Genomic DNA, 27,615 nt, shown 5'->3' with positions numbered 1-27,615 from the left:
GAAGAGTTATGGTCACATAGACACTGAGGACCAACTGTCTGTACAAGTAGAAACTCACTGCACACAAGGTGTATGGTTGTAGACTCAAGAAGAAAAGCTAGATTTAAGAAAAAAGAATAAATTACTTCAAGCACAAACATTAAAATTTCAGAGGGAATGCACCATTGATCCCAGCAATCGGGAGGCGGAGGCAGGCAGAAGCAGGCAGGCCACTGTGAGTTTGACGCCAGCCTGGTCTACAGAATGAGTTCCAGGAGACCAGGGCTACAGTGAAACCCCAAAACCATAGATAGATAGATAGATAGATAGATAGATAGATAGATAGATACAAAGAAAGAAAGATAGAAAGAAAGAAAGAAAGAAAGAAAGAAAGAAAGAAAGATAGAAGATCATCAACTAGAAATGAAATTATATCCAGTCTGGCGGAAGAATAGTATGATAGCAGGCAGAGTCGATGGTCAAACTCTGCCAAGACAGGGTAAGCAAGTCCTCAATAGTTCCTGCTCACAAATATGTCTGTCACATATATTGGGCCAGAAGGCTGAAGATGATGCTCCAATGTTATAGAGAGTTTTGGGTGACTATTCAGGTAGAAAACTGTCTCTGTCATCTTTTAATTTGGAAAGCTACTAATCTGCACTCCTGGCATACTCAGATAATCAAGTTTACTCCTTCTCAAGTTTCTCAGGGAGTTGAAGACCAGATAGCTTAGCTGTACAATGAAGCTTAATTGCTTAGGGGTTAAGATGTTTTTAGGTTTATATAGGAGTTCTAAGTTGATAATGACAATATGTGATGGAAATTGATTTATATTCAAAAATTTAAATGCACCAAGATAGGAAAGATGTCTTCTTCAAGGGTGTCAAATACGAAGAGCCAAAACACTAAGAATGTAACATTTATATAATTCCTGATTGTGTCACAGTTCTTCTTGCCATAGGTTATCTACAGTATATATGTGTAATAATATAAATGTATATGTACAAAAATAAAATAATTAAAAAAATAGTAAAGAGGGTTGGTTTTTTTGGGGAGGAGGTAAATATGCCTGTTTCTCTTATCTGCAACCTTTATCACTTCTTCTTCTTGGTTTCTGAGATGGGGTCTATCTATGTAGCTCTGGCTGTCTTGGACCTCACTATGTAGGCCAGGTTGGCTCCAATTCTCAGAGATGTGCTTGCCTCTGCCTCTCAAAGGCTGGGACTGACGGCTTGTGCCTAGTGCCTGACTTACCTTGGCTTCTTCAGGCCGTTCCATGTTCTTATCTTAGTTGTAGACACACTGTTCCTACTACATTTGTGTAAAAGTAGGTGGAGAGGGTGAAAAGAGAGGGAGGGAGGGAAGTAACACTTAGATAATGATGGCTGACAACACTAATATAGTCCAGGGCATTTCTGTTTGTTTGCCTGCTTTGTTTTATTTCCATTTTCTCTGTATAATCTTGGCTGCCCTGGACTAGCTTTGTAGACCAGGCTGGCCTCAAACTCACAAAGATCCGCCTGCCTTTGCTTCCACGAGTGCTGACAGTCAGGCTTTTTATTAGTGGCTTTTACAATTATTTCTCTCTCCAAAGAATGCCTTAGATTCATCTTTATCGGGTCTCTAGAATGGGCCTTGCTAGCATGATGAAACAGATATAAAGCAGTATTTGGACTGACCAGTTTGCATGCACAAAACGTAATGGTTAGCCAACAGAAGTGTTATTAGACTTTCCCAGGAAAAAAGCTGTACCCTCACTGAACATTCTACCAGGCTGACTCAGGCTGCCTAATAAGAATTCTGTGACTGTAAAAAGTTAGGATGCTGAAGAACCAGAGACAAATTGTGTTGGGCCACTTTGGGTCACTTTAATAGACATTCATTGTCCACCTTTGTGTCTGGCCCTATATCCTCCAACAAACAAACCTTTGGAACATACTGTTGGTAGACCACTAGCTTCTATCCACCCAATAGGTAAGGATGTTATCCAATAGTATCTGAGGCGTACAGCAGAGTTTCCCCCACTGTACTGTCACCCGCCTACCTGCGGTCTCCACCAGGGAATGTAGTCTAGGCACTGATTTATGGCCGCCTCTGTTTTGTAGTAATAAAAGCTCATACAGCCACTTCCACTTGGAGCCACTTCCATGTTCCTTGGCACAGCCAGAATCCATCCACCTTCCTCAGCCATGGTCTCCTACATTTGACTAAGAATAAACCACCTCTTATTCCCCATGAGATGAAAGCTCTGCTCTGCACCCACAGTTCTGTCATCCAACACTGAGTCCTAACGACAGTCCACGTTCACTGGCGGAGTCATCCAGAGTGGCAGCAGGTACCAGTACAGGCCCTAGTTATAGTAGAAGCTATGACCTCAAACAACATTAGGAAAATCGTCACTACCTTCTCATATAATAGGGTCATGTCTCTTATTTTACTAATTCTCAACGTACATGGTTCCTTTTTACATATATACACAAACACTTAAATATAAACACCAAAACTCAGGCGACTCCAATGGGCAGGTAACTTGAAGTCAGGGATACAGAAGAAAAAGCCAGTCACCAGATTTTACAGACGATCACATCTGAACTTCCCTGGTCATGACTTGATACATCATCCCAAATATCCTGCGGTCCACAAGGTCTCCCTTTGGGACTTTGAACCAATTAATAGCCATACTTGTCATTAAGATGGGTTCTGCCATCTCCACTTTGACCTACATCAAAATAAAAAAATAAAATAAAATAAATTATTTTCCAAAGTCAAAAATAAAAAAATATTCAGATATCAGTAAGCCAAAGCAAAACAAATAAGACAGTTCCTTTAAAAACAGAAAATTTACTTAAAAACATTTTTTTAAAATTTTTTTGGTTTTTCAAGTCAGGGTTTCTCTGTGTAACCTTGGCTGTCCTGGACTCCCTTTGTAGACCAGGCCTGCCTCGAACTCACAGTGATCCGCCTGCCTCTGCCTCCCAAGTGCTGGGATTAAAGGTGTGTGCCACCATGTCTGGCTGTGAAACCTTATTTCTTGTGCATAATTTCAGAATATAGTTTCTTTTTACTTCTATCTCACCATTTATTAGAGTACAAAAAGCAAATATTTCTAGGAACTAAAGCTGGAGTAGATACTAGTATCTTACAAACACCACCCACCAAGACAAGTGACATGTGATGGCCCTATGGGGAGACAATCACCTCTTACACGTGTGTGTGCTAGCACAGTGTCAGGGCAACTCTGGGCACGCCTCTGACGCGGCACGACACTCACTGCTTTCCTACAGGCGCGTCTCTATATCTTATGTATTTGTTTACTTGTCTGTCCAGAAGCGCTAACCTCTTCAATTTCAGCATTCACTAATTTTCTTCATAGTTAATTTGTTTTATTAGACAGGATTTTCATGTGAATAGACCATGTACTTTGAGCCTCCCTTCTATCCCACCACCCTGTCCTTTCTCCCTATCCCGTTAGTCCCTCTGGGCTTCTGGACAGTTTCACTTCTCCTTTCACGTCATGTATATACATACGGTTTTATATGTCTACAGAAAACATGCGATGTTTGTCTTTCTGAAACTGACTTCATTCATCTAGTATGAGTACTCACTGCAGAGTTGTTTGTAATGAATGGTAAGAGACTAGAAACATGGCAAATATCCCATGAGGCAACTATTTAAATAACGAAGTCGGCCATAAAAACGCTACAGTACCACTTAGGCAGACACAGTGGCATATCCTGGTGTGAGCGGCTTTGGATTCTACTCCTCCTGCCTCAATCTCCAAATGTGAACCATGGAATGCACATTCCCTCATTTCTATCATATTTGTGTATCATATACGCACAATAGTAATTAATAAAAATAAAAAAGAAACCAAGGAGCCAGTGAGATGGGGCCATAGGTAAAGTCACAAGCCCAGCACCTGCACAGAAGACGGACTGAGTCTCCTGCAAGTTGTTCTCTGAGTTCCAAATGCATGCCACGGCACATACGAGTGAGTACACACACACTAAAAAGTCAGTTAACTGCTATGTCAGTTAAATGAGAAACAGGAAGTCTGTAAATAGCAGTGGATTTCTGAATTGTGCTTAGAACAAATAATAAGTAGAAAAAACCTATATTTGTGTAGAAAAAGTGCTGAAATACATCTTATCTTTGTATAGACATTTCATATAATGCATAAGAATTAATAAGAAACTGATAATATTTCATTATTTTTAGATTAAAAATGAGTATATAAGTCAGAATTTAATTTTTTCTTTTACTTAATAAAATTTAAAAATTCTTGCAAAATAAACATGAAAATATAAAGAAGTGTATGCATCTGTCATCTAGCTTTAATAATTAGTAATATGTGGCCAATCCTGCTTTATCTACTACCCCTGTCCAAACTTCTCTTATTCTCCAGGACCAGAGCACTGAAAGGTAAACATCAGACATCACTGCATCTGTGAACATGTCTAGAGCATAAGGACACTTTCCAAAAACCATCATTCAACATCATCCAGAGTCAGAAATAATTTCTATCACCCAATTTTCAGTTAGTATTCAAATGTGTGTGATTGTGTCATTACTTTACAAAAATTATTTTTACATATTTACCTATCTATTTATTTATTTCTGAGGCTGGGTCTCATGTAGCCCAGGCTAGCCTCAAACTTGTTGCGTAGTCAACAATGACCTTGAACTTCTGATCACCCTGCTTCCACTCCTGAGGGCTGGGATCGCAGGCCTGTGGCAGCACACCTGGCTTATGCAGGGCTAGGGATTAAGGCCAGGGCTCTGTGAATGCTAGGCAGCACTCTGCCCACTGAGCTACACACTACACCATTATAGCTGTTCTAAACTTGTTTGAGTAAGAGTCTACACAGGATGCACCCATTCTACTCAGTCAACGTGTCTCTTTACATCCTTTAGTTCCACCAGAAGGGAGACGTACTAAGCAGCTGTGTAACCTTCTTAAATATATAACCTACTTAATATAAATAGGAGCCAGAGATGCCTCAGAGGTTAGAAGCATTGGCGACTTTTGCAACACCTACATGGTGGCTCACAACCACCACAATTCCAGTTCCAGGGGACCTAACACCCTCTTCTGGCTTCCATGAGAGACAGACAAACATGCTGTTCACACACATACATGTGGGCACTCACTTACAGATGCACATATACATACATCTTAAATGAAAGGGAAAACAGAAACTGTACCTTCAGGTGGGACCCATACACAGTAGTCTGGGTCATCCTCAGGGTATTTGGAAGAAAGTATGGGTGGAAACTGCAAAACAAAGAAATAGACTATTTTACTCATAAGAGTTGTTTATTGAGTCAGAGTTTCATTAAGTAGCTCGGGGTACCCTGGGGCTTTGTCATCATCCTACCCAGGACTGCAGGTGTGTCCCGCCTCTGTGACTCTAGAGGACAGTTTCCATGGGCAAGCGTGGCACTAGTTCCTAGCCTGAGGGCACGCTCTCTCTGATTTTCTATACAGCCAGAGGTCAGTGTCAAGTGCCTTCCTCAGCTGTGCTCTACTTTTATTCTGTTCTGAAGACAGTCTCACCATGAAGCTCCAGCTGCCCTGGAGCCCAGAACAGAGATCCACTCGCATCTGCCTCGCAACTTCTAGGATTAAAGACATGTGCCGCCACATCTATTCCACCAGCTACCCATTTACTTACTTACTTACTTTTTTGTTGCTGTTTGCTTTTTTAAGATAGGGCTTCTCTGTGTAGCCTGGCTGTCCTAGAACTACGCTGGCCTCGAACTCACAGCGATCCGTCTGCCTCTGCCTCCTGAGTGCTGGGATTAAAACCACACCTGAATTTTTTTTTTCAACTTAAAAAAAGATTTGTTGAGCCAGAGGTGGTAGCACAAGCCTTTAATCCCAGTGCTCAGAAGGCAGAGGCAGGTGGATTGCTATGAGTTCAAGGCCACCCTGGTCTACAAAGTGAATCCAGGACAACCAGGGCTACACAGAGAGAAACCTTGTCTCGAAAAACCAAAAAAACAAACAAAAACTTTAAATTACAATGGTACTTTTGTGTCACAAAAGGAGGAAGATAACATGTTACTCAAATTTCTTTGTATCAACATACAAGGTATGAAAAAACATTAATAAATTAATAGGAGCCTATAGGGTAGTTGAGAAAGGCAGACGGAGAATTACAAAATGAAAATTAGGGAGAGTTCAGCTTTCTGCACAGAAATAGCACTGCTGGAAATCATGAGGCAGTCTCAAGAGTCATAGGCCCACGACAATACTATTTGTTTTTAGAAAAGTGAAGTACTTACTTTGCTTGGACCAGGAGCTTTCTTTTCCTTCAACTCGTTTCTGTTTTTTTTATATTCATTCTCTGGTGCTACTTTAAGGGGGGGAAAGTAGAAATAGCTGTTAACAGAAAAGGCAAAAGGACTACAGAAAGCAGCTCCCCCTGAGACGGTGCTGTAACTGAAGTCACAGACACAGAAGGTGCTGTAACTGAAGACACAGACACTGAAGGTGCTGTAACTGGCATGTCTACAGCTATAGGATGTACGTTACGGCCCAGAGAGCTGGCTCAGCAGTTTAGAGTGAGCCACTGGTAGAGCTGCCTAGTACCTGTAGCTCCAGCTCCAGAGGATCCAGCCACTCTGGATTCCATAGACACTGGCACTCACGTGTGCATACCCACATGCACACATACATACACACACACACACACACACACACACGCACACACAACTGAAAATAAAATAAGTCTTTTTTTTTTAGTGTATATTAACAAAAAATAGTTAAGCACTCTTGCTGTTCTTCCAGAGGACCAGGGCTTGGTTCCCAGCACATGTCAAGTGCTTACGGCCACCTATAATATAGCTCCAAGGGAATCCGTTGCCACCTTCTGGCCTCTGCAGGCACCTGCATACATGTGGCATACAATCACAGACACACAGCACATAAATTTGAAAACTATATAGAGGCTGGAGAGATGGCTCACAGCTAAAAGCACATACTGGTCTTGCATGGGCCTGAGTTTAGTTGTCAGCATCCATAGCGAGTGGCTCACGGCCATCTGTAACTGCAGCTCCAGAGGGACCCGGCCCCTCTAGACTGCGAAAACAGCAGCACTCACTACATATATCACACACACACACACATACACTTGATTTTTAAAATAAAATAAAAATTTAATACACGCACAAACTGAGAACTTTCCTTTCACTGATATCTCTCAGTTTTTAAATACTAAAGCTAGGCTATAAGCTCAAATATGATGAGGCAGCTTTTACTATTCCATAGTTTAACTGTAACAGGCAAAGCCAGAGAAAAGCCCTTTCTAAGCAGGCCAACCTATCAACCAATGTATTACTACAGGTTCTAATCCCTTCCATGGGAGGACATACGGGCTGAGAGATGCAATGTCGGAGAGGCTTTGTCTATCTGCTCAGAGAGAAGCATGAGCACTGAATGCTTTGTGGGACAGATGAAGAGCCCCAGGAAATAGGCTAGGAGTAGAATAACAGGCAAGTAAGATGGCACCAAACACACACACACACCCCTAGCATTTGTGTGGCCATCTTCTGTTCTCCCTCCCACAGCAGTGGCCGCCGCCCTCCTTATAAAACCAGGCAGCACCTGTGTGCAGCAGCAATGGAGCCAGCTGGACTCCTTACCTGCAGGGTCTTCACATGATGACACTATTTTGCCCGCCTCCTGACACTCTTTACTCTGTTCCACTTGGCTGAGCTGAGATATACTTTCTGTGAAAAGCAGTGGCAGGACGTACTGTTGTTATTTAATTCATGTCATGGCAAAGTCCAAAACAGCAAGAACAGGAAGAGCAGCTACATACTGCTATGGTCATTCAGTTAGACAACCAGTAGATTCAGTTCACTATAAAGTCTTCAGGATATGAGTCTCCGGAAGTCTAGCAGAAGCACCGAAGTTCCATTTAAAAAATTTTTGAAGTAAAACTTTGAGGCAATTAAAAAAAAAAGCCTTAAAATGTAGTTACCTACCTTTTAACCTACAAATTTATCTAGAATTATATATTTTAAAAGACACTAGAATTAAGCATCAAGATTTATTATTTACATTTTTACAATAGCAAAAATAGGGCTCAGTAAGTAGACACTTGCTGACAAGCCTAACGGGTGACCTGAGTTCCATCTCTAGGACCCACAAGGTAGAAGGAGAGAACTGACCCCTGGAAGGCATCCTCTGATCCTCACTTGTACACATGGCACACACCTGACCCACCACCACACACTACAGAGGTAATTTAACATTTTTCAATTAAACTAAAAAATGATTCAATATTTTACATGTTTAAAAAGTAAAAGGTAATTAAATTATAACATATACATATACTAGACCACTATGACCCTTAGTAAAAGAAAATCATACTATAAAAATAGTATTTTTATTATTCCTTGTCTATTCCACAAAGCCAGTAAGAGGGTTGATTCAGCAGGTAAAGGCACTTGCTACCAGCCTGATGGTCTGAGTTTGATTCCCACAGCCCAAACGGTCCCACAGTCCTCTGACCCCCACCCACATGTGTGCCACAGCATTCACATACTCAGACACTCACAGATAAATAAATGTAATTTTACAAGATAAAAAATAATAGTACTTTTCGGTCATAGGAAAGAAGGGTCTCTGAATATGATTCACAATTCATTTACATAGAATATGATTCTGTGTTTTTTTTAAAAAAAAGTAAGACAGAAAACCAAAAGCCTAGAAGAATCACTTATCAACTATAGATTAACTAAGTATTTAACCTTTAAGGTTTTTTTAAACCAAATGTTAAATCCTGTGCTCTAAGAGCCGGGCGTGGTAGCACATGCCTGTAATCCTAGCACTCGGAAGGCAGAGGCGGGTGGATTGCAGTGAATTCGAGGCCAGCCTGGTCTATAAAGCAAGTCCAGACAGACAAGGCTACACAGAGAAACCCTGTCTCAAACAAACAAATAAAAAGCCTTGCTCTTGAATAAAGTTATTTCATATGTGCTGACGACAATTCCCAGAAGACTATATACCACTAACAAAAATCCTGGTACTAGGCACGAGAAACTTGTATCCAAGTCAGGGTGGTCCAGATGACTCCCCAAACATTATAAGCTATTGCATATACTGAAGGTAAGCGCCTAAAGACACAGCACACGTAGGACACAAGCGGGCGCCTGGAGCTAGGTCGATCTGCCACAGCACCACAAAGTTCTATGCACACTGACGAGGGAGGGGAGCATTTAATATTCCTATGCAGCTGTGACAATGAACCAAAACAATGACCAACACGGCGAGCCACACCTAAAGGTGCACTAGTGGTGCTCGTGTGTTGGTGATGACCAGGTCTAATTGGACCTAAGGCTTGCTAAAAAGAGGGAGACAGAAAACCCCTGCTAGTTTCACACATACACATATACTTTGATCCTCTGTAACAACAAACAACTGGTTTTGCTCTTTTAACTCTACCCATAATGAACACAACTGCCCCACTAGCCCGCACAGGGAAAAGAAAGATACTACCATGGCCTTTTGTCTCCGTAGAGCAAGAGGGATCTGCGGGAGCACTTGGGTCCTGCACTGCTGCTCCAGGCTCTGGCTCTGGCTCTGGCTCTTGAGGCAGCCTACAGCTTCCACCCTCCATTTGCTCTCCATGGTCCTCCTGTGCTTTCTCCTCTTCTTCCTCCTCTTCCTCCTCCTCTTCTACTTCAGGCTCATCCTTCATCTTCATTAAAGCTGGAGGGAGTTCTGGACGCTTGGGTGGCAACTTCTACATGGGAAATAAAACCATGAACAAGTAGTTCTGAATAACGGTAAAAAGAGACAAACCTTTTCTAGAAGGTTAGGCTAAATGTATACAATGCAGCCTTTCTAGGTTAATAAACCCCGCAGAAGTCTGCTAGAAGCGTGGCCTCCACAGGAAATTGTGTTCGGCTAGGAATCTCAGCAACTGTTTCCAGCAATTTCTAGGGCCTAGGATTACTAGGAAATATACACAAGAACCTAAACTGGATCTGCAGCACCAAAAAGCAAAAGTTGTTTAGTTTTGTTTTTGTTTTTCAAAACAGGGTTTCTCTGTGTAGCCTTGGCTGTCCTGGACTCACTTTGTAGACCAGGCTGGCCTAAAACCCACAGAAATCCATCTGCTTCTGTCTTCCCAGTGCCGGGATTAAAGGTGTGAGCTACTACAGCCTGGCCAGAAAAAAAAAAAAAGCTTATGCAGAGAAATCCTGTCTCAAAACACAAAAAGAAAAAAAGAAACGAAAAAAAATAATAATTTTTCTCCTATTTAAGCCTGGGTCCTTCTCTCTCCATAACATTCTCTTAGTGAGTCACATGACTCAATCTGAACCTGTGACTGGGACTTCAGACCTCTGGCATCGGAAGACAAGTATATCACAGCTTAAAATCTTTCAGTCTCCTGTTTGTTGTCTGTTTTGAGTCAGTTTGGCTCTATAGCTCAGGCTGGTCCGGAAGTTGAGTCCCTGTCTCAGCCTCAATATGGGGACTACAGATATACAGCATTATACCTGCTTTGTTTATTTAATTATACATACTCTCAGTAAATCTATGTGTGAGGTCCCAACTTCTAAGATCTCTCAGAACATGACCTCATTTGGAAATAATACGCAGTAAGTGATTAAGTTAAAATGAGGCACTTAGGGTAGGGCACTAAGCCATACTTAGTCAAATGGCTGAGAGGCAGTGTGACTGACAATATTAGAACGTAGAGGCAACTATATGAAAGGGCAGCCATCGGTAAGGCATGGAGAGAAAGAAGGAAGGGAGGGAGGGAAGGAGGAAGGAAGGAAAGAAGGGAGGGAGCAAGGAAGGAAGGAAGGGAGGGAGGGAGGAAGGAAGGGAGGGAGGATAGAAGGAAAGAAAAAGAAAGAAAAGAAACTAATAACCTAGTTTTAAAAATTACACCCATGAGTTCTTTTCAAGTTGACTGGCATAAATCAATCAGTTCTTTCGTGCACATGTGTTGCCTGTGTCCACACGAGGCCAGAGGAGGGCGTCAGATGTCCTCCTCCAGCGCTCTCTACATCACTGCTTTAGGTAGCGTCTGTACTGAACCTGCAGCCCAGGTGGCTGTAGTCAGCAAGTCGCAGCCGTCCTCCTGTCTTAGCACCCCTCAGTGCTGGGTCACAGTCTGCACAGCACCATGCTTCACTTTACATGGGTACTGAACTCTGGTCCTCATACTTGGGCAGCAAGTACTCAACAGCTGAGCCCTCTCTGCAGTCCAGTTCACCCCTGAGCAAGAGATGCCGTGCTAACCAACAGTCCTTTCCCGTTAACTAGGGAACAAAGCAGATGTCGAGTTCAGGGACAGCTCGGGGAATAACAGTTCAACACACTCTAACTCCACTCACCCCTACTGTTCCAGTTTTTAATTTGAATTTGCTTCCTCCTTTCATGGCACCGAAGAGAGGCAATGCAAGTTTCTTAGCTTTGTTTTCTGCATTTGTAGTCTGAAGTTCAGTCCTAGGGAGAACAGTTAGGTGGAAGGTGAGACGTGACCCCACAAAGTTGTCCTCTGATCTGCACACGTGTGCACTACCCCTCAAACAGTAACACACGCAAGAATAAGAAACACTGTTTTTAAAATACCATGAGGCTGACAAGGTCACTTCTGAGAAAACAGAAATGACACAAGATGAGATATGGACATAGAGCAAGAAAGAGGGCAGCAGAGCCTATTGAGGACCGTGAGACACAGCTACTGAGGCAAGGTAAGGCGGCCTCCTCTGCACAGTGCTTCCCAACATGCCGCAGGACTCTGCATTTATCAAAAGGTGACTACAGTGACAACAGCCACTGGAGAAGGAATATAAAAGCATAATCCAACTTTTTGTTTGGTTTTTCCAAACAGGGTTTCTCTGTATAGCCCTGGCTGTCCTGGAACTCAACTCTGTAGACCAGGCTGGCCTTGAACGCACAGAGATCCCCTGCCTCTGCCTCTTTGAGTGCTGGGATTAAAGGTACAACACCACAGCCTGGTGCATAACCCACCTTAACATCTCGATGCTCTTACAGTAGTGTTTAAAGGCTTCATCCAGAGGGATGAGAGGCATAACGCACACGCACTGACAACCTAAAGCAGCACTGTACAATGGAGCTCAATGCAATGATGGCCATGTTTAATGTTTTATACTGCAGATCAGCCACTCTGGCCCCTGAGCACTTGGAATGTGGCTAGTATGCTGAAGAACTGAATTTCTGAAACTTCACTTAAAGAAAGGTTAATAGTATACAATGTTTAATATTAAATGCTGTTATACTGGATTGTTCGGAGGTAAATAAAACAAGGAATATCCTGTAGTAAACCACCTTCATAGACGTTAACCTGTAATGTACTCACCAGTCTTATTTTTATATCAACACATGCTATATTTTCAAAATTTGTCAATGAAACGTTAAAATACTGTCAAACTGAAAATAGGATCTTGGGGCTAGAGTTAAGAGCACTGGCTGCTCTTCCCGGGGACCCAGGGCTCAACCCCCAGATCCCACAACCATTTCTAACTCTAGTTCCAGATCTTCTGACTTCCACGGGCACCAGGTACACAAGGGGAGCACAGACATGCATAACGGCAAAAGATCCACATACACAGTGAAGATGTAACACCCCCCAAAAGAAAATGGAATCTTGCTCTTACACACACACACACACACACACACACATAAATATTATCTAAGTATGGGGGAGTTGTCAAGATCAGGTTTATAATCTAGTATACTTCTGCGGATGGAACTGGGTTCACAAGATCAACTCCCCAGAGACTCCACATCCTCCTCTTTAAAGAAGGATTTACATTGGCTTTTTTTTTTCTTTTGTTTGTTTGTTTAAGAGCATAAAGGCTGGAGCAATGGCTCAGCAGTTAAAAACACTTGTTGCTCTTCTAAAGGACCCAGGTCCAATTGCCAGCACTCATATGGCAACTCACAACTGGCTGACCTGGCTGTGGTTCCGGAGGATCTGACTCCCTCTTCTGGCCTGTGGAGACACTGCATGCACACGGTGCACAAACATACATGCAGCCAAGTACCCATACACATAAAGTAAGTATTTTCTGAAAAGTATTTAAAAAGTTGTCAAAGATGACAGATATAGGCAATAAAACATAATTTGTGCATGGTGCGGTGACACATACATTTAATCATAGCACATGGAGACAGAGGCAGGAGGCTCTCTGTGAGTTCAAGGTCAATGTAGGCTACATTATGAGTTCCAGGACAGGAGGGCTATATAATTGAGATACCTTGTCGCAAATAAGTAAGTAGGTAGATAGACAGACAGACAGGTAGGAGATTCTTTTCACCTATAGCTTTAAACCCTTTCACGCTTGTCACTCTAAGAAGATCAAGAGTCACTAAGCATGGATTCAGTTTAAACCATGAGAAGTGCTAACACAGAAGACCGCCACTCATGATTCTGTCATGTGCTATAATGAGCCCCTGCCCAGCGAGCTCTGCTGTTTAACCCTGGGTTTACAGCTAAGCCCTTTGTGGCACTTCCCCGCCAGCTTCTCACATGAGCCAGGGTCTGCTGCTGGCATCCTTTCAAGAACCCACACCCCATTCTACACTGATTATGAGAACTGGGCTATCCTAAGCAACAAGGGCTCTCATATGTGCAGGATATAGCCCTAACCTTAAATGTTTAATTTTTCTTTTCTTCCTCTCTTTTCTTTTGGCTATGTGGGCGCTGTATTTTGCTTTTTTTGAGACAGGGTGTCACTATGTAGCCTTTGCTAGCCTGAAACTCATAGAGAGGTCTGCCTGTTGCTGTTGCTACCTCCTAAGTGCCCACACACACTGCCAAATGTAGCCCAAACTTGTTTTCAACTTGCAATGTAGCAGATAATGACTTTGAACTACTGAACCTCCTGCCTCTACCTCTCAAATACAGGGATTACAGGCACACACTGGCACGCCCAGGGCTTTGTGTAGACATATGTGTGCATGTTTTGTTTTTGTGGCATGTCAATTCACCTCCTCTGTCCACTTTTATTTTGGGTGACTGATGATCTATTACCTTGCGTGAGTTTTTATATGCTGGAGGAACGAGTCTTTGGTGCATGCTACTTTTAAAAAGTTTGCCCTATAGAAAGGTTTAAGCAAAAAAAAAATGCATAGCATTCCAATAAACCAAAAATCCATAGAATACCCATGGAAAATCCTCTAGCAATTTATATTTCACAAATAGTCCTTCTGTTCTTAAAGGCTGTCTGCAGCAAGGGTGCGGCTCAGCAGTACAGCACAGGCTTACTATGTGTGAACGTCACGGTTGACTTAGCACTATAAAGCTAATAAAACATGAAACAGCTTCTTCCTCAGGAAAACACCAAATGGAGGATGACGCTGGTGCAGCGAGAAGGCCTGGAGGACCGGGGACCCAGGACTAGGAGGCCAAGGTAGCTTCCATAGAGGATTCAGCAGCAGTCTTATGGACTGAGGTCCTGGCCGAGGCTGTGGTTGAGGCTGAGGAGCTCATGGGGGTAATGCTGAAGACAAGTGGTGGATCCCTATCACCAAGCTGGGACATGAAGATCAAGCCCTTGGAGATCTACCTGTTCTCCCTGCGCATTAAGGAATCCAAGATCACTGACTTTTTCCCAGCACATCCCTAAAGATGAGGTTCTCAAGATCATGCCAGTGCAGAAGCAGACATGAGCTGGCCAGCGGACCAGGTTCAAGGCTTTTGTCACTATTGGGGTCTACAATGGTCACGTTGGTCTTGGTGTTAAGTGCTCCAAGGAGGTAGCCACTGCTATCCGAGGGCCATCACCTTGACCAAGCTTTCCATCGTCCCTGCGCAGAGTGGCTACTGGGGGAACAAGACTGGCAAGCCACATGCTGTTCCATGCAAGGTGACAACAGGCTGCTGTGGCTCTGTTTTGGTGCATCTCATCCCTGCCCCCAGAGGCACTGGTATCGTCTTTGCTCCTGTGCCCAAGAAGCTACTGATGATGGCTGGTATTGATGACTGCTACATATCAGCCAGGGGCTGCACTGCCACCCTGGGCAACTTTGCCAAGACCACTTTTGATGCCATCTCCAAGACCTACAGTCACCAACACCGACCTCTGGAAAGAGGCTGTGCTCACCAAGTCTCCTTATCAGGAATTCACTGATCATCTTGTGAATACCCACACCAGAGTGTCTGTTCAAAGGACCAAGGCTCCAGCTGTGGCTACCACATAAAGGTTTTTATACAAGAAAAATAAAGTAAATTAAAGCTGTTAAAATAAATAAATCACAAAACAGAATAATTCTGTAATTATTAAACACAAAGATAAACAAGACTGCATGTTATGGCAAACTTATAATTCCTGTATTCCGCAAGTAGAGGCAGGATATAACCTTATTTTAATTATACACATAGTCCTCTGGGTAAATCTGATAGTGGGGGAAGGAGAAGGGTTGAATAAGATCAAGATACATTACATGAAATTCTCAAAAAATTAATACAACTACTGAAATTTTCTTTAAAAGTTCAGCGTTAGGCTGGAGAGATGACTCAGTCACCAACCCTGACAGTCTGAGTTCAATCCTAGAACCCAGATGATGGAAAGAGAAAAACAAGCTGAAAGCTGACCCCTGACCTCAATATGTACACACCCATATACATACAATAAATAAATGTAAAAATAAAAACAGAAGTTTAAGGTCATCCTGGGCCACAGTACATTACATGAGGTACAGTCTCAAAAAAAAATTTTTTTTTTCAAATGGAACTACTTATACTTACTTTTTTAGTTCTGGGATCTCTGCTGGCTTTACAAGTTTTATTAACCCTTTAAGTCTCTGCTGTTCTTTCCTCAGTTCAAAAGTCCTCAGGTGAAGCTTCTTCCGGGACACACCATCTAATGTGCTTCCTGATTTCATTTCTGACATGAATGCATCCAGAGAATCCTGAGATGATGGTTCTGATAGAGCTGCCCCAAAAGGAAAAACACATCTTTAGGAGGATGGCCCCAATACTTTTAAACTCAGTCAACTTATCCACAATGGGGTCACAAACATAAAGCTAAACAGCAACTATCTTTGGTATCAGGAGTGAAACAACAAATTACAGCTGTGTGAGACCTGGGGGGTGATTGAAGCTTCATTCCCTTCAACTATTAAATAAAAAGAGATTAAACCAAAAAATTTTGAACACTTCTCTAGCTTTACAGTGTTATACTGTGGGGCTGGAAATGGCTCAGTGTTAAGAGCAGCTGCTGCTCTTGCAGAGGACCCGGGTTCAGTTTCCAGTATCCATGTGGCAGCTCACAGTCTCCTGTAAACCCAGTTCCAGGGGATCTGACACCCTCTTCTGGCCTCCAAGGGTACAGACATGCATGTGGTGCACAGACATGTATGTAGGCAAAACACTCATAAAAACTGGCATAAAGAGGGTGAGGGCATCTCTGAGACAAGCTGGAGACCTACAGCAGGGTGGGCTCCTGGGAGGATGTGGGGTGACTCCAGCTAAAACTCCTAGTAGTGGGGTCATGGAGACTGAAGAGGCCACCTTCTAACCAGACAGGACGTCTAGTGGAGGGAGGGGAACACCAATCCATCCACGGAAACTTCGACCCAAAATTATCCCTGACTACAAGATGTGCAGGGATAAAGATAAAGCAGAGATTTAGAGAATGTGCAACCAACGACTGGTCCAACCTGAGACCCGCCCCATGGGAGAGAGCCACCCCTGACACTACTAAGGATACTCTGCTATGTGTACAGACAGGAGCCTATCATATCTGTGCTCTGAGAGGCTCGCTCAGCAGTGTATTGGAACAGATGCTAAGACTTACAGCCAAACAGTAGTCGGGGTGCGGGGAGTCTTGTGGAAGAGTCGGGGCAGGGGGTGGGGCGGGGGAACTGGAGGGGACAAGAACTCCACAAGAAGACCAACAGAGTCAATTAGCCTAGGCGCATGGGGGCTCACAGAGACTGAAGCACCAAACCAAGGGCTACGCATGGACGGGACCTAGGCCCCCTACACATACGTAACTGATGGGCAGCTTAGTTTTCATGCGGGTCCCCTAGTAAGGAGAGTGGGGCTATCTCTGACATGGACTCTGCTGCCTACTATTTGATCACTTCCCGCTGGCAGGGCGGCCTCATCTGGCCACAGGGGAGGAGGATGCACTCAGTCTTGATGTGACTTGATGTGCTGGAGTACATTAGTGGCGGGGGGGCTCCCCTTTTCTAAGGAGTAGGGGAGGGAGAATAGGGAGAAGATTGAGGGAGGGTGGAACTGGGAGGAGAGGACGGATGTGGCTATGACCGGGATGTAAAGTGAATAATTAAAAAATAATAATTAGGTTAAAAATTAAAAATAAACCCATGCACCAAGTGTGGTGGCACAAACCTTTAATCCCAGCACTCAGGGAGGCAGAGGCAGGTGGATCACTGTGAGTTCGAGGCCAGCCTGTTCTACAGAGTATGTTCCAGGACAGCCAAGGCTACATACAGAAACCTTGTCTTGAAAAACCAAAACACCAAAACAAAAACCACACATAGGAAAAAAAGCTATACTGCTCCATAAAAATGGCTCCAAAGCCTGAATTTCCCAGTGTCCCTCAGTGTCTGACTTGTATGACTGGGGCTCAATAACTATTGGCTGACAGTCTTACCTTTGCTGGAAGCCTTGAGCCTCTCAGAAATTTCAGAGAGTTCCCTTTCAGCGTCATTTAACTTTGCAACCTGTAACGCCCAAGTCAACAGGGTTAGCAAATGTCTTCCTTCTTACCACCTTCCTATTGTCAGCATTATTACAAGTTTTAGGATTATTAATTCAGAAGGCCATCTAAGTTGGCTCCTGAAAGAGTTGATATTTCATTTGTTTACTTTATGCTAGCTGAAATAATTTTAGAATTAAAAAACTCAAATAGAATGAGCTAATGAAAGCTTAAAAGAAAGCACTCAAACATTTGTTTTCATCGGTGAGCCAAGGGGAAGATGTAGGATGTTTTAAGCTAGGAATACTGCTAAATAAAGTGTAAACGCATGCCACCTTACGGCAGTTTCACAAAGGCTATGCCACTCCAGACTAAAACGATACTATTCCTCTGACTTTTCTTAAATGCCAGAGCTTAACATCACCTTCACTGTGGATACCCAAATTTGGGACTTTTTCTTTTCTTTTTGGGGCGTGACATCATATTCTAAGAATGTTCATTAATGAATCAAGACAAGGGGCTGGAGAAATGGCTCAGAATGTAAGAGTACTGGCTGCTCTTCCAGAGGTTTGAGTTCAATACCCAGCAACCACATAGTGGCTCACAACCATGAGATCTGGTGCCTTCTTCTGGCCTGCAGGTATACAGGCCTGCAGGCAGAGCACTGTATTAATAATAATAAATAAATAAAAATAATAGATAATAATAAATAAATATATTTTTTAAAAAGATCAATACAAACCTGGAGGAAAGTGAATAGCAGTTATAAAACTTTTTTCACCAACTTAATAAAACTAATTATTTGTTACCATTACAACAAAAGTTGTAACTCAGTACTAGATATCAATGCTGTTGTTAAAAGTTCTATGACCATAAAAATAGCTACAGTCTACAAACAACTTGCCAGTGATTCAAACGTTTCTGGCTTCTCGTCAATCTTCCCAGCCTTCTTCATTCGGTTCAAACGCTTCTTCTCAACCAGGCCAGTGCGATCAAGGAATGTATCATCATCACTGTCATAAAAATCTTCGTCTTCCCAGTTCTTGGCCTTCCTTTTCCGAGATACTACAGATAAAACAATTCAAAGCAAAGGCTTTATTTATTTATTTATTTATTTATTTATTTATTTATTTTTGTTTTGTTTTTTTAGAGAGAGAGAGAGAGAAAGGGAGGAAGGGAGGAAGAGAGACAGGGAAGAAGGAGGGGAAAATGGAGGCTGGCTGGGTGGGTATGTAGCTCAGTTGGTAGAGTGTGTGCCCAGTTTGCACGGGCCCTGGGTTTGCTCCTCAGTAGCACCTAACTAGATGCAAGGGAGCACACCTGTAATCCCAACACTTGGGAGGGGAAGCCAGGAGGGTTGAAGTTCAAGGCTACCCTTGGCTATATAACAATTTTGAGGCCAGCCTGGGAAACAGAAGACCTGGAGGGAGGGGGAGGAGAAGAAGAAAAAGAAGAAGGAGGAGGAGGAGGAGGAAGAAGAAGAAGAAGAACGAAGAAGAGGAGGAGGAGGAGGAGGAGGAAGTAAGTCACACACAAAAGGGCACTGATGCTACTTATGTAAGGTCCTTCAAATGGTCAAATTCTGTGCTGCGAAGATGGGTTAGTAGATCAAGTACTTGCCTGACAAATGTGCAGACCAGCCCTCAGATCCCCTGGACCCACCAAGTGCTGGGCATGTGTGGTAGCCTGCCTGTAATCCCAGCACACAGAAAACAGAGACAAGTGATCCCCAGAGCAAGCTGGTCAGCTGAACAAATTTAGGGCTCAGGGTTCAGTAAGAGATCCTACCTCAAATAAAGGGTGAGGATTGATTAGGATACCCAACGCCGACCTCTGACCACACATGCATTATAAAGCAGCCAAAGCACAGAGAGAAACAGAGCAGTCGTCCCCATGGGCTGGTAGGAGGAATGGAACTGCTGTACACAGGATACTGCTGCACCAGGGACAACGAAAGTGCTGAGCTGGGCAGCAATAGCTACATAAATACACTTAACATCACTAAATGATAGCATAGTTTCTGTTACATATATTTTACAATAAAAAGTTAAAACAAAGCCAGATGTGGTGGCTGCATGTCTGTAATCCCAGCACTCAAGGAGGCAGAGGCAGGTGGATCTCTGTGAGTTCGAGGCCAGCCTGGTCTACACAGCGAGTTCAAGGGCAGCCAGGGCTACCCAGAGAAACTCTGTCTCAAACAAACAAAAAACAATTTAAAAAGTAAGGAAAAAAAAGACTACTAAACATAAAAATAAACCAAGAAACATGAACCTAGCCTGAAACTCATACGTGGCCCAGGATGCCTCGAACTGCAACTCCCCTGTGTCTGCCTTGCTAGTCACAGGCATGCACCACCATGTGTGCCTCCCACAACTCAGGGTTTTTTTGTTTTTGTTTTTGAGACAGGGTTTCTCTGTGTAGCCTTGGCTGTCCTGGACTCTGTAGACCAGGCTGGCCTGGAACTCTCAGAGAGCGCCTGCCTCTGCCTCCCCAGTGCTAAGATTAAGGGTGTGCGCCACCATGCCCTGCTTTAGGATTTAGTTTTAAATGTACATTCAGAAATGTACCTATGTACAAAAAATGTATACAATAATATAAACAACTGTCTTAGGACGTTAAGAGAGGAAACTATTCTCCCCACTTCAGAAAATTCTGTACAATTTACACATTATCCACGTAGAGAATATGTTACTTTTTTACATTACATTTTCCTTCTTTGCTTTTTAAAAGGCAAGAAAAAAAAGATTTTTATATACTGACCTGCTTCTTGCCGCAGCAATCCCAGCGTGTCAAGGATCCGACAGGCTTCCAGTGAGCACTGTATCATGGCTTCTTTCTTCTTTCCTGAGTGAATGGCCTCAGCAACCAGCTGTTTCCCAGTTGAATCATCTACAGGTAATCTGCATTTTTTACAGGGAGCTACAGCTTAGGAGAAAGTTCTGATTCTCGCAAAAACAGCTATCATGATGCCATGTGTCCTTAGATGGCATTTCAAGCTCTCAGGTAATTTCTTTTTTTAAAAAAAAAAATATATTTATTTATACTATAATGTATACAGTGCTCTGCCTGCGTATACACCTGCAGGCCAGAAGAGGGCACCAGATGGTTGTGAGCCGCCATGTGATTGCTGGGAATTAAATTCAGGACCTCTGGAAGAGCAGTCAGTGCTCTTAACCTCTGAGCCAGCTCTCTAGCCCACTCTCAGGTAATTTCACTCTATCTTGCCAAGGTTGGACTTTAAGTCATCTCCTTCCACATTTATTCATTTCACCCCAGCACCCAGTGCTACTAAATTATCAAGGCCCAAACATGAAACTAGCCTAAAATGCAGAGTAAAGTCACTGTTGGGGCTATTCTCTGCAATCAAATGCTAAGTTGAAAGTGGCTACTTGCAGACATAGACATTAGCAAGGAAAAAACGCATGAGCCCAGTATGTAGTAGGCAGAACAGGGGGGATTGCCACAAGACTCTGTAAAAAAAAAAAAAAAAAAAAAAAAAAAGCTAAAAAGCAAACAAAGAAGCAAAAAAGAATTTACCTCACCCTGCAGAGCCATGTGCTATGCCCTTGTTCATCAAATTCATATTCTAATTCTTCTCCTGGCAGAAAAAGAACAAATTTAGTCAGATCTAAAAATTACTAGTTGAGAAAGTAAGGAGAACAAAAGTTAAAGACACCAAATTTCACTATCACAATGAGCACTAAATTTCTTATTTGTTTATTATTTATATAGTATTATGCCTGCATGCGTGCCTATAGGCCAGAAGAGGGCACCAGATCTCATTATAGATGGTTGTGAGTCACCATGTGGTTGCTGGGACTTGAACTCAGGACTTCTAGAAGAGCAGCGAGCACTCTTAGCCTCTGAGCCATCTCTCCAGCTCCAGCACTAAATTTCAATACTTCATTTATTCCTAGGGATCATCATCTGGAAATAAGACTGGAATGAATATGACATAGAAGAAACTAATCTCAAATCAGAACGGTCAACTCAGCAGGGCCTGGTTGCTGGGGTGATCTTTTTGTGCACTGTGCAAAGACTGTTCTTATATTACTCAAAGGCTGACTCTGTCCCTGCAGAGAGCTGAGGGCAGGCTGGACTTGGGCATTGTTATTCCTATGCCTGTATCATATTTTGTAAACACTCTCCCACACCTTCTGATTGGTTTAATAAAAAGCCAAAGAGTCTGTAGCAAAGCAGGAGAGGATAAGTAAGACTTACAGACAGAGATAGGAACTCTGGGAAAGAATCTGAGGTACAGGGAAAGTCACCAGCCAGGAAGAAATAAGTGCCAGGACTAAGACTGAGAGGTAACAGGCCATGTGGCAGGGCATAGGCCAGGCCAACACTGTTGGGTTAGAATAGCTGAGAGTCTGCTCAGCTATAGTGCCTAAGCTTATAATAAATAACCCTGTCACTATTCCAGAGCTGGAGGCCCAAAGAAAGTCCTGTTTTATCTGGTGGCACAGACTTCTGATCTTGGTTCTGATCTTAGCTGTTCCTGTGGCAGGAAGACCTCAAGTCCAAGGCCTGCTGAGTTACAGAGTAAACAACGTCTGCCTAGGCAGCCTAATGGCCCCTTTCTCAAAATCAATCACAGGTACTGCTGGTTTTTAGAAGCATAGATACACATTTTGTTGTTACTGCTGGCGTCTGGGCTTCATGTAGCCCAGGCTGGCCTTGAACCTGCTATGGAGAAAAGCATGACTTTGAACTCCTGGTCTTCTTGCCTCCTCTTCCTAAAGTGTGGGACAGCAGGTGTCAGCCATCATGCCTGACTAGAGGCATAAACATTATGCTCATATATTTCCAATTACGTATGTGTACATATTTATGTATACACACACAGAGATTAGATTTTTTCCCCCTATTGGTATTTAACCAATTGCAATTTAAAAATAAAGCTGTCTGCTGTGAACATGTACATTTTTGTCATTATTCCCTAAACAACAGAGTATAATAACCATTTGCATAGATTTATACTATATAGGTATTATAAATAGTCTTGAGTATATTTAAAGTATAAGGGAGGGTATATATAGTTTATATGCAAATACTATGCTACTTGATATAGGGATTGAGCATCCTCAGATCTTGGTATCTTCAGGGAAGGGTCCTAGAACCAATCCCCAGAAAAGCCCTGAGAATAACTATGTATGTGAGATATATACATAGAACATGAATATATACATAAATATGCACTGATGGTCTCTCAGTATTATCTACTGAAACAGTTCTCCCCGGGAACATTTCTTATCATAGGAAGTTAAAATCTGCACTAAGAATTGTAAAAGACCACGGGCTGTAGGGAATGGCTCAGCTGGAAAAGCGCTGGTGCTGGCCTAGAGAGCACGAACATCTGAGTTCAATGTCCCAGAACCATGTAAAGAGGCTGGGCACGCTGGCACATGCGTGCAATCCCAGCCCAGGGGAGGCAGAGACAAGAGGATTCTTGGGGTTCAGTGGCTAGCCAGGCTAGTGCAATTAGTGACCTCCAGGACAATGAGAGACCTTGTCTCAAAGGAAGTAGATGGCATTCCTAAGCATGATACTTAAGGCTTTCTAGAACACATACACATTAAAAAGTATTGATTATACAACCAGATGTGTGGTAATCCCAGCACCCTGGGAGGCAGAGGCAGGTGGATCTCTGTGAGTTCAAGGGCAGCCTGGCCTGCAAAGCAAATCTAGGACAACCAAGGCTGTCCTGTCTCAAACAACAACAAAACAAAACAAAAACAAAAATAAAAAAGTACTGATTGTGAAAGACCATGTGAATTAGGAACAATAAATTCTAAGGCTTTGTTTCATTTCCCTACCACTAACTCCAAGATCTTTTGAGAAGAATGTGTTAAGTTAGAAGAAAAGTATTTAAGAGGGAAAGAAAGACAAACAGGAGTTCTATTTTCTTTTTTATTTTTTTAAATGATTTATTTATTCAGTATTTGTACAGTATTTTGTCCGTATGTATGTCTGTGTACCAGAAGAAGGCACCAGATCTCATTATAGATAGTTGTGAGCCACCATGCGGTTGGTAGGAATTGAACTCAGGACCTTTGGAAGAACAGACAGCGCTCTTAACCTCTGAGCCATCTCTCCAGTCCCCGAGCTCTACTATTTTCAAAATAAGTCTGGGACTGGTGGTACAGCTCAGTGAGAGAGAAAGCACTCTCCTAGCACACACCCAGGGTTTGAGCCTCAGCAACCAACAGAAAATAAAAATAAACAGGGCAAGAACCGAATGACCCAGACAACAGACAGAATATCTCATTTACAGGTATGAGGCAAAACTTAAAGCTTTAGGAAGCTGCACTGCTGTGAGCACATCTTACTGTCATTGACAGAACCACATTTCCTTCCATACCTTCTCGATCAAAGAAGCCTTGGAGAGCCTTCTTCGGATCCTTTATATAAAAGGCCTCTCGGTCCTGCTGAAACTCCAAGGCAATCGGGTTCTCTTCAACCTCATCCTCCACAGCATCTTCTCCTGCAGGGCACGAGAAGAACGGATATGAGAAGAGGGCATGTGAATCACATCCATGATCCTTCTAGGCTGAGGCTATGAGTAGATGATCTGGCACAATGACACACACCTGAAATCACTATTCAGGAGGCTGAGGAAGGGGGACCATAAGTTCCAGGATCACCTGAGTACATAGACAATGTTTCAAAACACACACACACACACACACACACACACACACACACACACACACACACTTATTTACCTATATTTGAAAGGGATTAAAAGAAAGATATTTAAGGGTATGGGTTGGAACAATATCAAAGTCACCATTATGAGCATCTTTACAGTTTCTAAATTATGTAACAGATGTTGCCATGGCATTTTTATTCTTTTCATCACTTTAAAGACAGCACTTACCTGCCACACTCTGCAGAGCGTCTGAGCTCTTAGCTTATCATTCTCCTTCTCCTACTCAGCTTTTACTCATTGATTCCAATATAATTTCTTAGTAGTTCAGTCTGCCAAGCAGACTGGTAGACACAATTCTCCTCACAGCCAGCAGCCTCCGCACCAAACACCAATGCCAATGTGTATTACCTTCCCTTCAAGTTTCAGCTTGAAATTTTACTTAAAAATGTATAAAGTGACCCCTGGGCCCCACCAAATAAAAAAGAGAGAACTGACTCCTGCAGGTTGTCCTCTGACCTCCACCTGCACGCCACATCCCCTAAAACAAACACACAAAAACTAAATAAATTTACAGTTTCTAAAATACCTAAACTACTACTGTCCAATATGAATGTTATGAATATAATAACTCTGAGTTTTCTATTAGCTACTTTTAAAAGGTGATCTCACCATAATAATTAATACAAGAATATCGTAATTTCTCTCTCTTTTTTTTTTTTTTTTTGTCTACCATCTTCAAAATCCTGTGTGTAGTTTGCATTAGATGACATGCCAGTTTGGAGGAGCCACATTAGACACAAGAATAACAGCTACCATACTGAACAGCACAGGTCTAATGTAGCCTTGGCTGTCCTGAAACTTCATATGTAGATCAGGCTGGCACTGAACTCAGACATCACCTGCCTCTGCCTCCCAAGTGTTGGGATTAAAGGCGTGCATCATGATGCCCTGCTAGCCCTAACTTCTTTCTTTCTTTCTTTTTTAAGATTCATTTATTTATTATCTATACAGTATTCTGCCTGCATGTATGCCTGTATGCCAGAAGAGGGCACCGGATCTCATTATAGATGGTTGTGAGCCACCATGTGGTTGCTGGGAATTGAACTCAGGACCTCTAGAAGAGCCGTCAGTGCTCTTAACCACTGAGCCATCTCTCCAGCAACCACTGCTCCCACCCCCCACAACGTCTATCTTTTTTTTTTTTTTTTTTTTTGGTTTTTCGAGACAGGGTTTCTCTGTGTAGCCTTGACTGTCCTGGACTCACTTTGTAGACCAGGTTGGCCTCGAACTCACAGCGATCCGCCTGCCTCTGCCTCCCGAGTGCTGGGATTAAAGGCGTGCGCCACCACGCCCGGCACGTCTATCTTTTTATAGACCTGAATAACCATCATCCAAACTGTCTAATGATTGTGGAGATATGCAATAGTCTCTTGAATTTTTTGTACTTTGTGAAAATAGCCTGAAAGGTGAAGTATTAAATGTTGATTTCTTAACCAAAGGTATGAAGTAAACTTTCCATGACCTCCAATGATAATTATTTAGCACTCAGAACTCTGTGGGTATGTTTAAATGATAAAAGCAATGAGCAAATTACATGGTGAGAAAGAGTATATGTGTAGTGTCCATAATTCAAATCTTTTATATCACTAAAGTTAATGACCTTGGCCTTTGGTTACCTTATTTGCACATTATGTTTGCCCTACTTCAGCTGTAGGGTTTTGGTTTTTTGTTTGTTTGGTTGGTTGGTTAGTTTGGGTTTTTTTCGAGACAGGTGTAGCCTTGGCTGTCCTGGACTCGCTTTGTACAGCTGTAGGTTTTTTGAGCTTTTGAAATCCTGTGTGCAGTTTGCATCAGATGACATGGCAGTTTGGAGGAGCCACATGAGAACAGCAGCTACCATACTGAACAGCACAGGTCTACCGTAGCCTAGTGAGCGTTTGCAGACAAGGGTGCTGCTAGTAATGACCTCAGGGCTTTCAGTGGCCATTTCTTACCCATTCCCCACGTGCAACCCATCTCGTCATCTTGCCCGCTAGTATTTCTCTTCCCTTCGGTGGTAGCTGCTTCCTCTTCTTCATCGGAGTCTTCACCTAACATCTTTTTCTCCAATAACATCTGTTGTTGCTTGCGCAGTTCCTTCAGCTGTGTTACCGTTAACTCAGACTCTGCCTCTTGGTCTTCCGCTGGTCCCTAACAAAACAGGGGGAAATATATACATATATAGATGCAGGATGCAGGAATGGAGAAATTACTTTCCGAGATATAGCAATGTACACACACCTGTGGGTTCAGACTGAGCCCTATGCTTTTGCCATTGGTTACTGGGAGACCTTCCCCCCGCCCTCAACTAAACCTTAAAGAAACTCAGAATCCAGCACAGTGAAGTCCCAAGATTTTATATTTTTCTACCTACCTGAAGGATAAAGAGACGAGTGCTGCCTCCAAAGCGAAAAACGTGCCCAACGTGGACTCTACAGAAAGTGCGAGGTGGAATGCGAGTTTTATTGAGGAAAGTGCCGTGGGTACTTCCCAGATCATAGAGATAGAAGCCCTGCCCATGACCATCAGCTTCTCCGTCGGGATCCGACCCTCGGTGCTGTAGCACCGCATGGTACCGAGACACGGAAGGATGCTCCAGGCATACGTCACAGCTAGCAAGTCTCCCGAAAAGGCAGCAGCTCGTCCCTTTCAAAGGGCGGGCGCCAAGGATGGTGCCACCCTTCAAGGTTTCAAGACTGTAGGGGGCCGTGGCTGGGCTGCCCCACGATGGCTCTTGGTATGGGGGAGCCCGGGCCGGACCGCCAGAAGCAGGAGCTCCCCGCGGGGTGCGGGGCTGCTCCACCCGTGGACTCCCAGTCTCCTTGCTGTCCGGCTGAGGCGGCGGGGCCTCCGGCTCCCCACATGCTGAGTCCAACAACGCCGTGGGGCATTCGGTCTTCACCTCCTCGGGAATTGAGGGACTGGCGGCCGAAGCTTTACTCCGCACTGCCAGAGGCACCGGCAAAACCGGCTTCTTAAATTCGCTGCTGACTTCCTGAGATGCAGGCAGTTCAGGCTGAGGGGTAATATCAGCCATCCTCAGCCGCGTGCAACCTCAAAATGTGTCCCTCGGAAACCCCGGGCGCTCGCTCATCGCGTTCCCGCACATTTCTCCTCCTCCTTCCTGGCGTTTCTCTGGGCGGAATTGGAGAATGTTGCGAGCTCCCCTTTCAAGACTCACAGAAGTGTAAAGATGTGAATAACACTAGGGAGTCACAATATCAAAAGAAGAAAAAAAGCTGTCGCGGTGCTGTGCCGAACGGGGACTTTTTAGGCTT

General features: G+C 43.3%; 1 protein-coding gene across 2 annotated transcripts; it reads right to left on the bottom strand.

Moving 5' to 3' along the window:
- Nucleotides 1-1,822: 1,822 nt before the first annotated feature.
- SLC4A1AP (solute carrier family 4 member 1 adaptor protein) lies at nucleotides 1,823-27,382 on the bottom strand. 2 transcript variants are annotated; one of them, XM_084793073.1, is made up of 14 exons: nucleotides 26,712-27,382; nucleotides 26,293-26,488; nucleotides 24,008-24,130; nucleotides 21,181-21,241; nucleotides 20,404-20,543; nucleotides 18,548-18,708; nucleotides 17,599-17,668; nucleotides 15,723-15,909; nucleotides 11,341-11,452; nucleotides 9,488-9,734; nucleotides 7,627-7,713; nucleotides 6,268-6,338; nucleotides 5,185-5,254; nucleotides 1,823-2,698 (listed from the first exon to the last, which is right to left on the bottom strand). In XM_084793073.1, the coding sequence occupies exons 1-14, from the start codon at nucleotides 27,372-27,374 to the stop codon at nucleotides 2,649-2,651; spliced, it is 2,238 nt and encodes a 745-aa protein (XP_084649199.1). In that variant the 5' UTR covers nucleotides 27,375-27,382; the 3' UTR covers nucleotides 1,823-2,648. The 2 variants fall into 2 exon arrangements, with proteins under 2 accessions (XP_084649199.1, XP_084649200.1); XM_084793074.1 differs by having other exon boundaries at nucleotides 6,268-6,335.
- Between the last annotated feature and the right edge of the window lie 233 nt (nucleotides 27,383-27,615).

The sequence above is a fragment of the Acomys minous genome (genome assembly GCF_964271855.1).
Source record: "Acomys minous genome assembly, chromosome: 8".
In the NCBI taxonomy this organism is placed as follows: Eukaryota; Metazoa; Chordata; class Mammalia; order Rodentia; family Muridae; genus Acomys; species Acomys minous.
The sequence above is the reverse complement of the archived record's forward strand: the minus strand, read 5'-3'. Positions and strand labels throughout refer to the sequence as shown.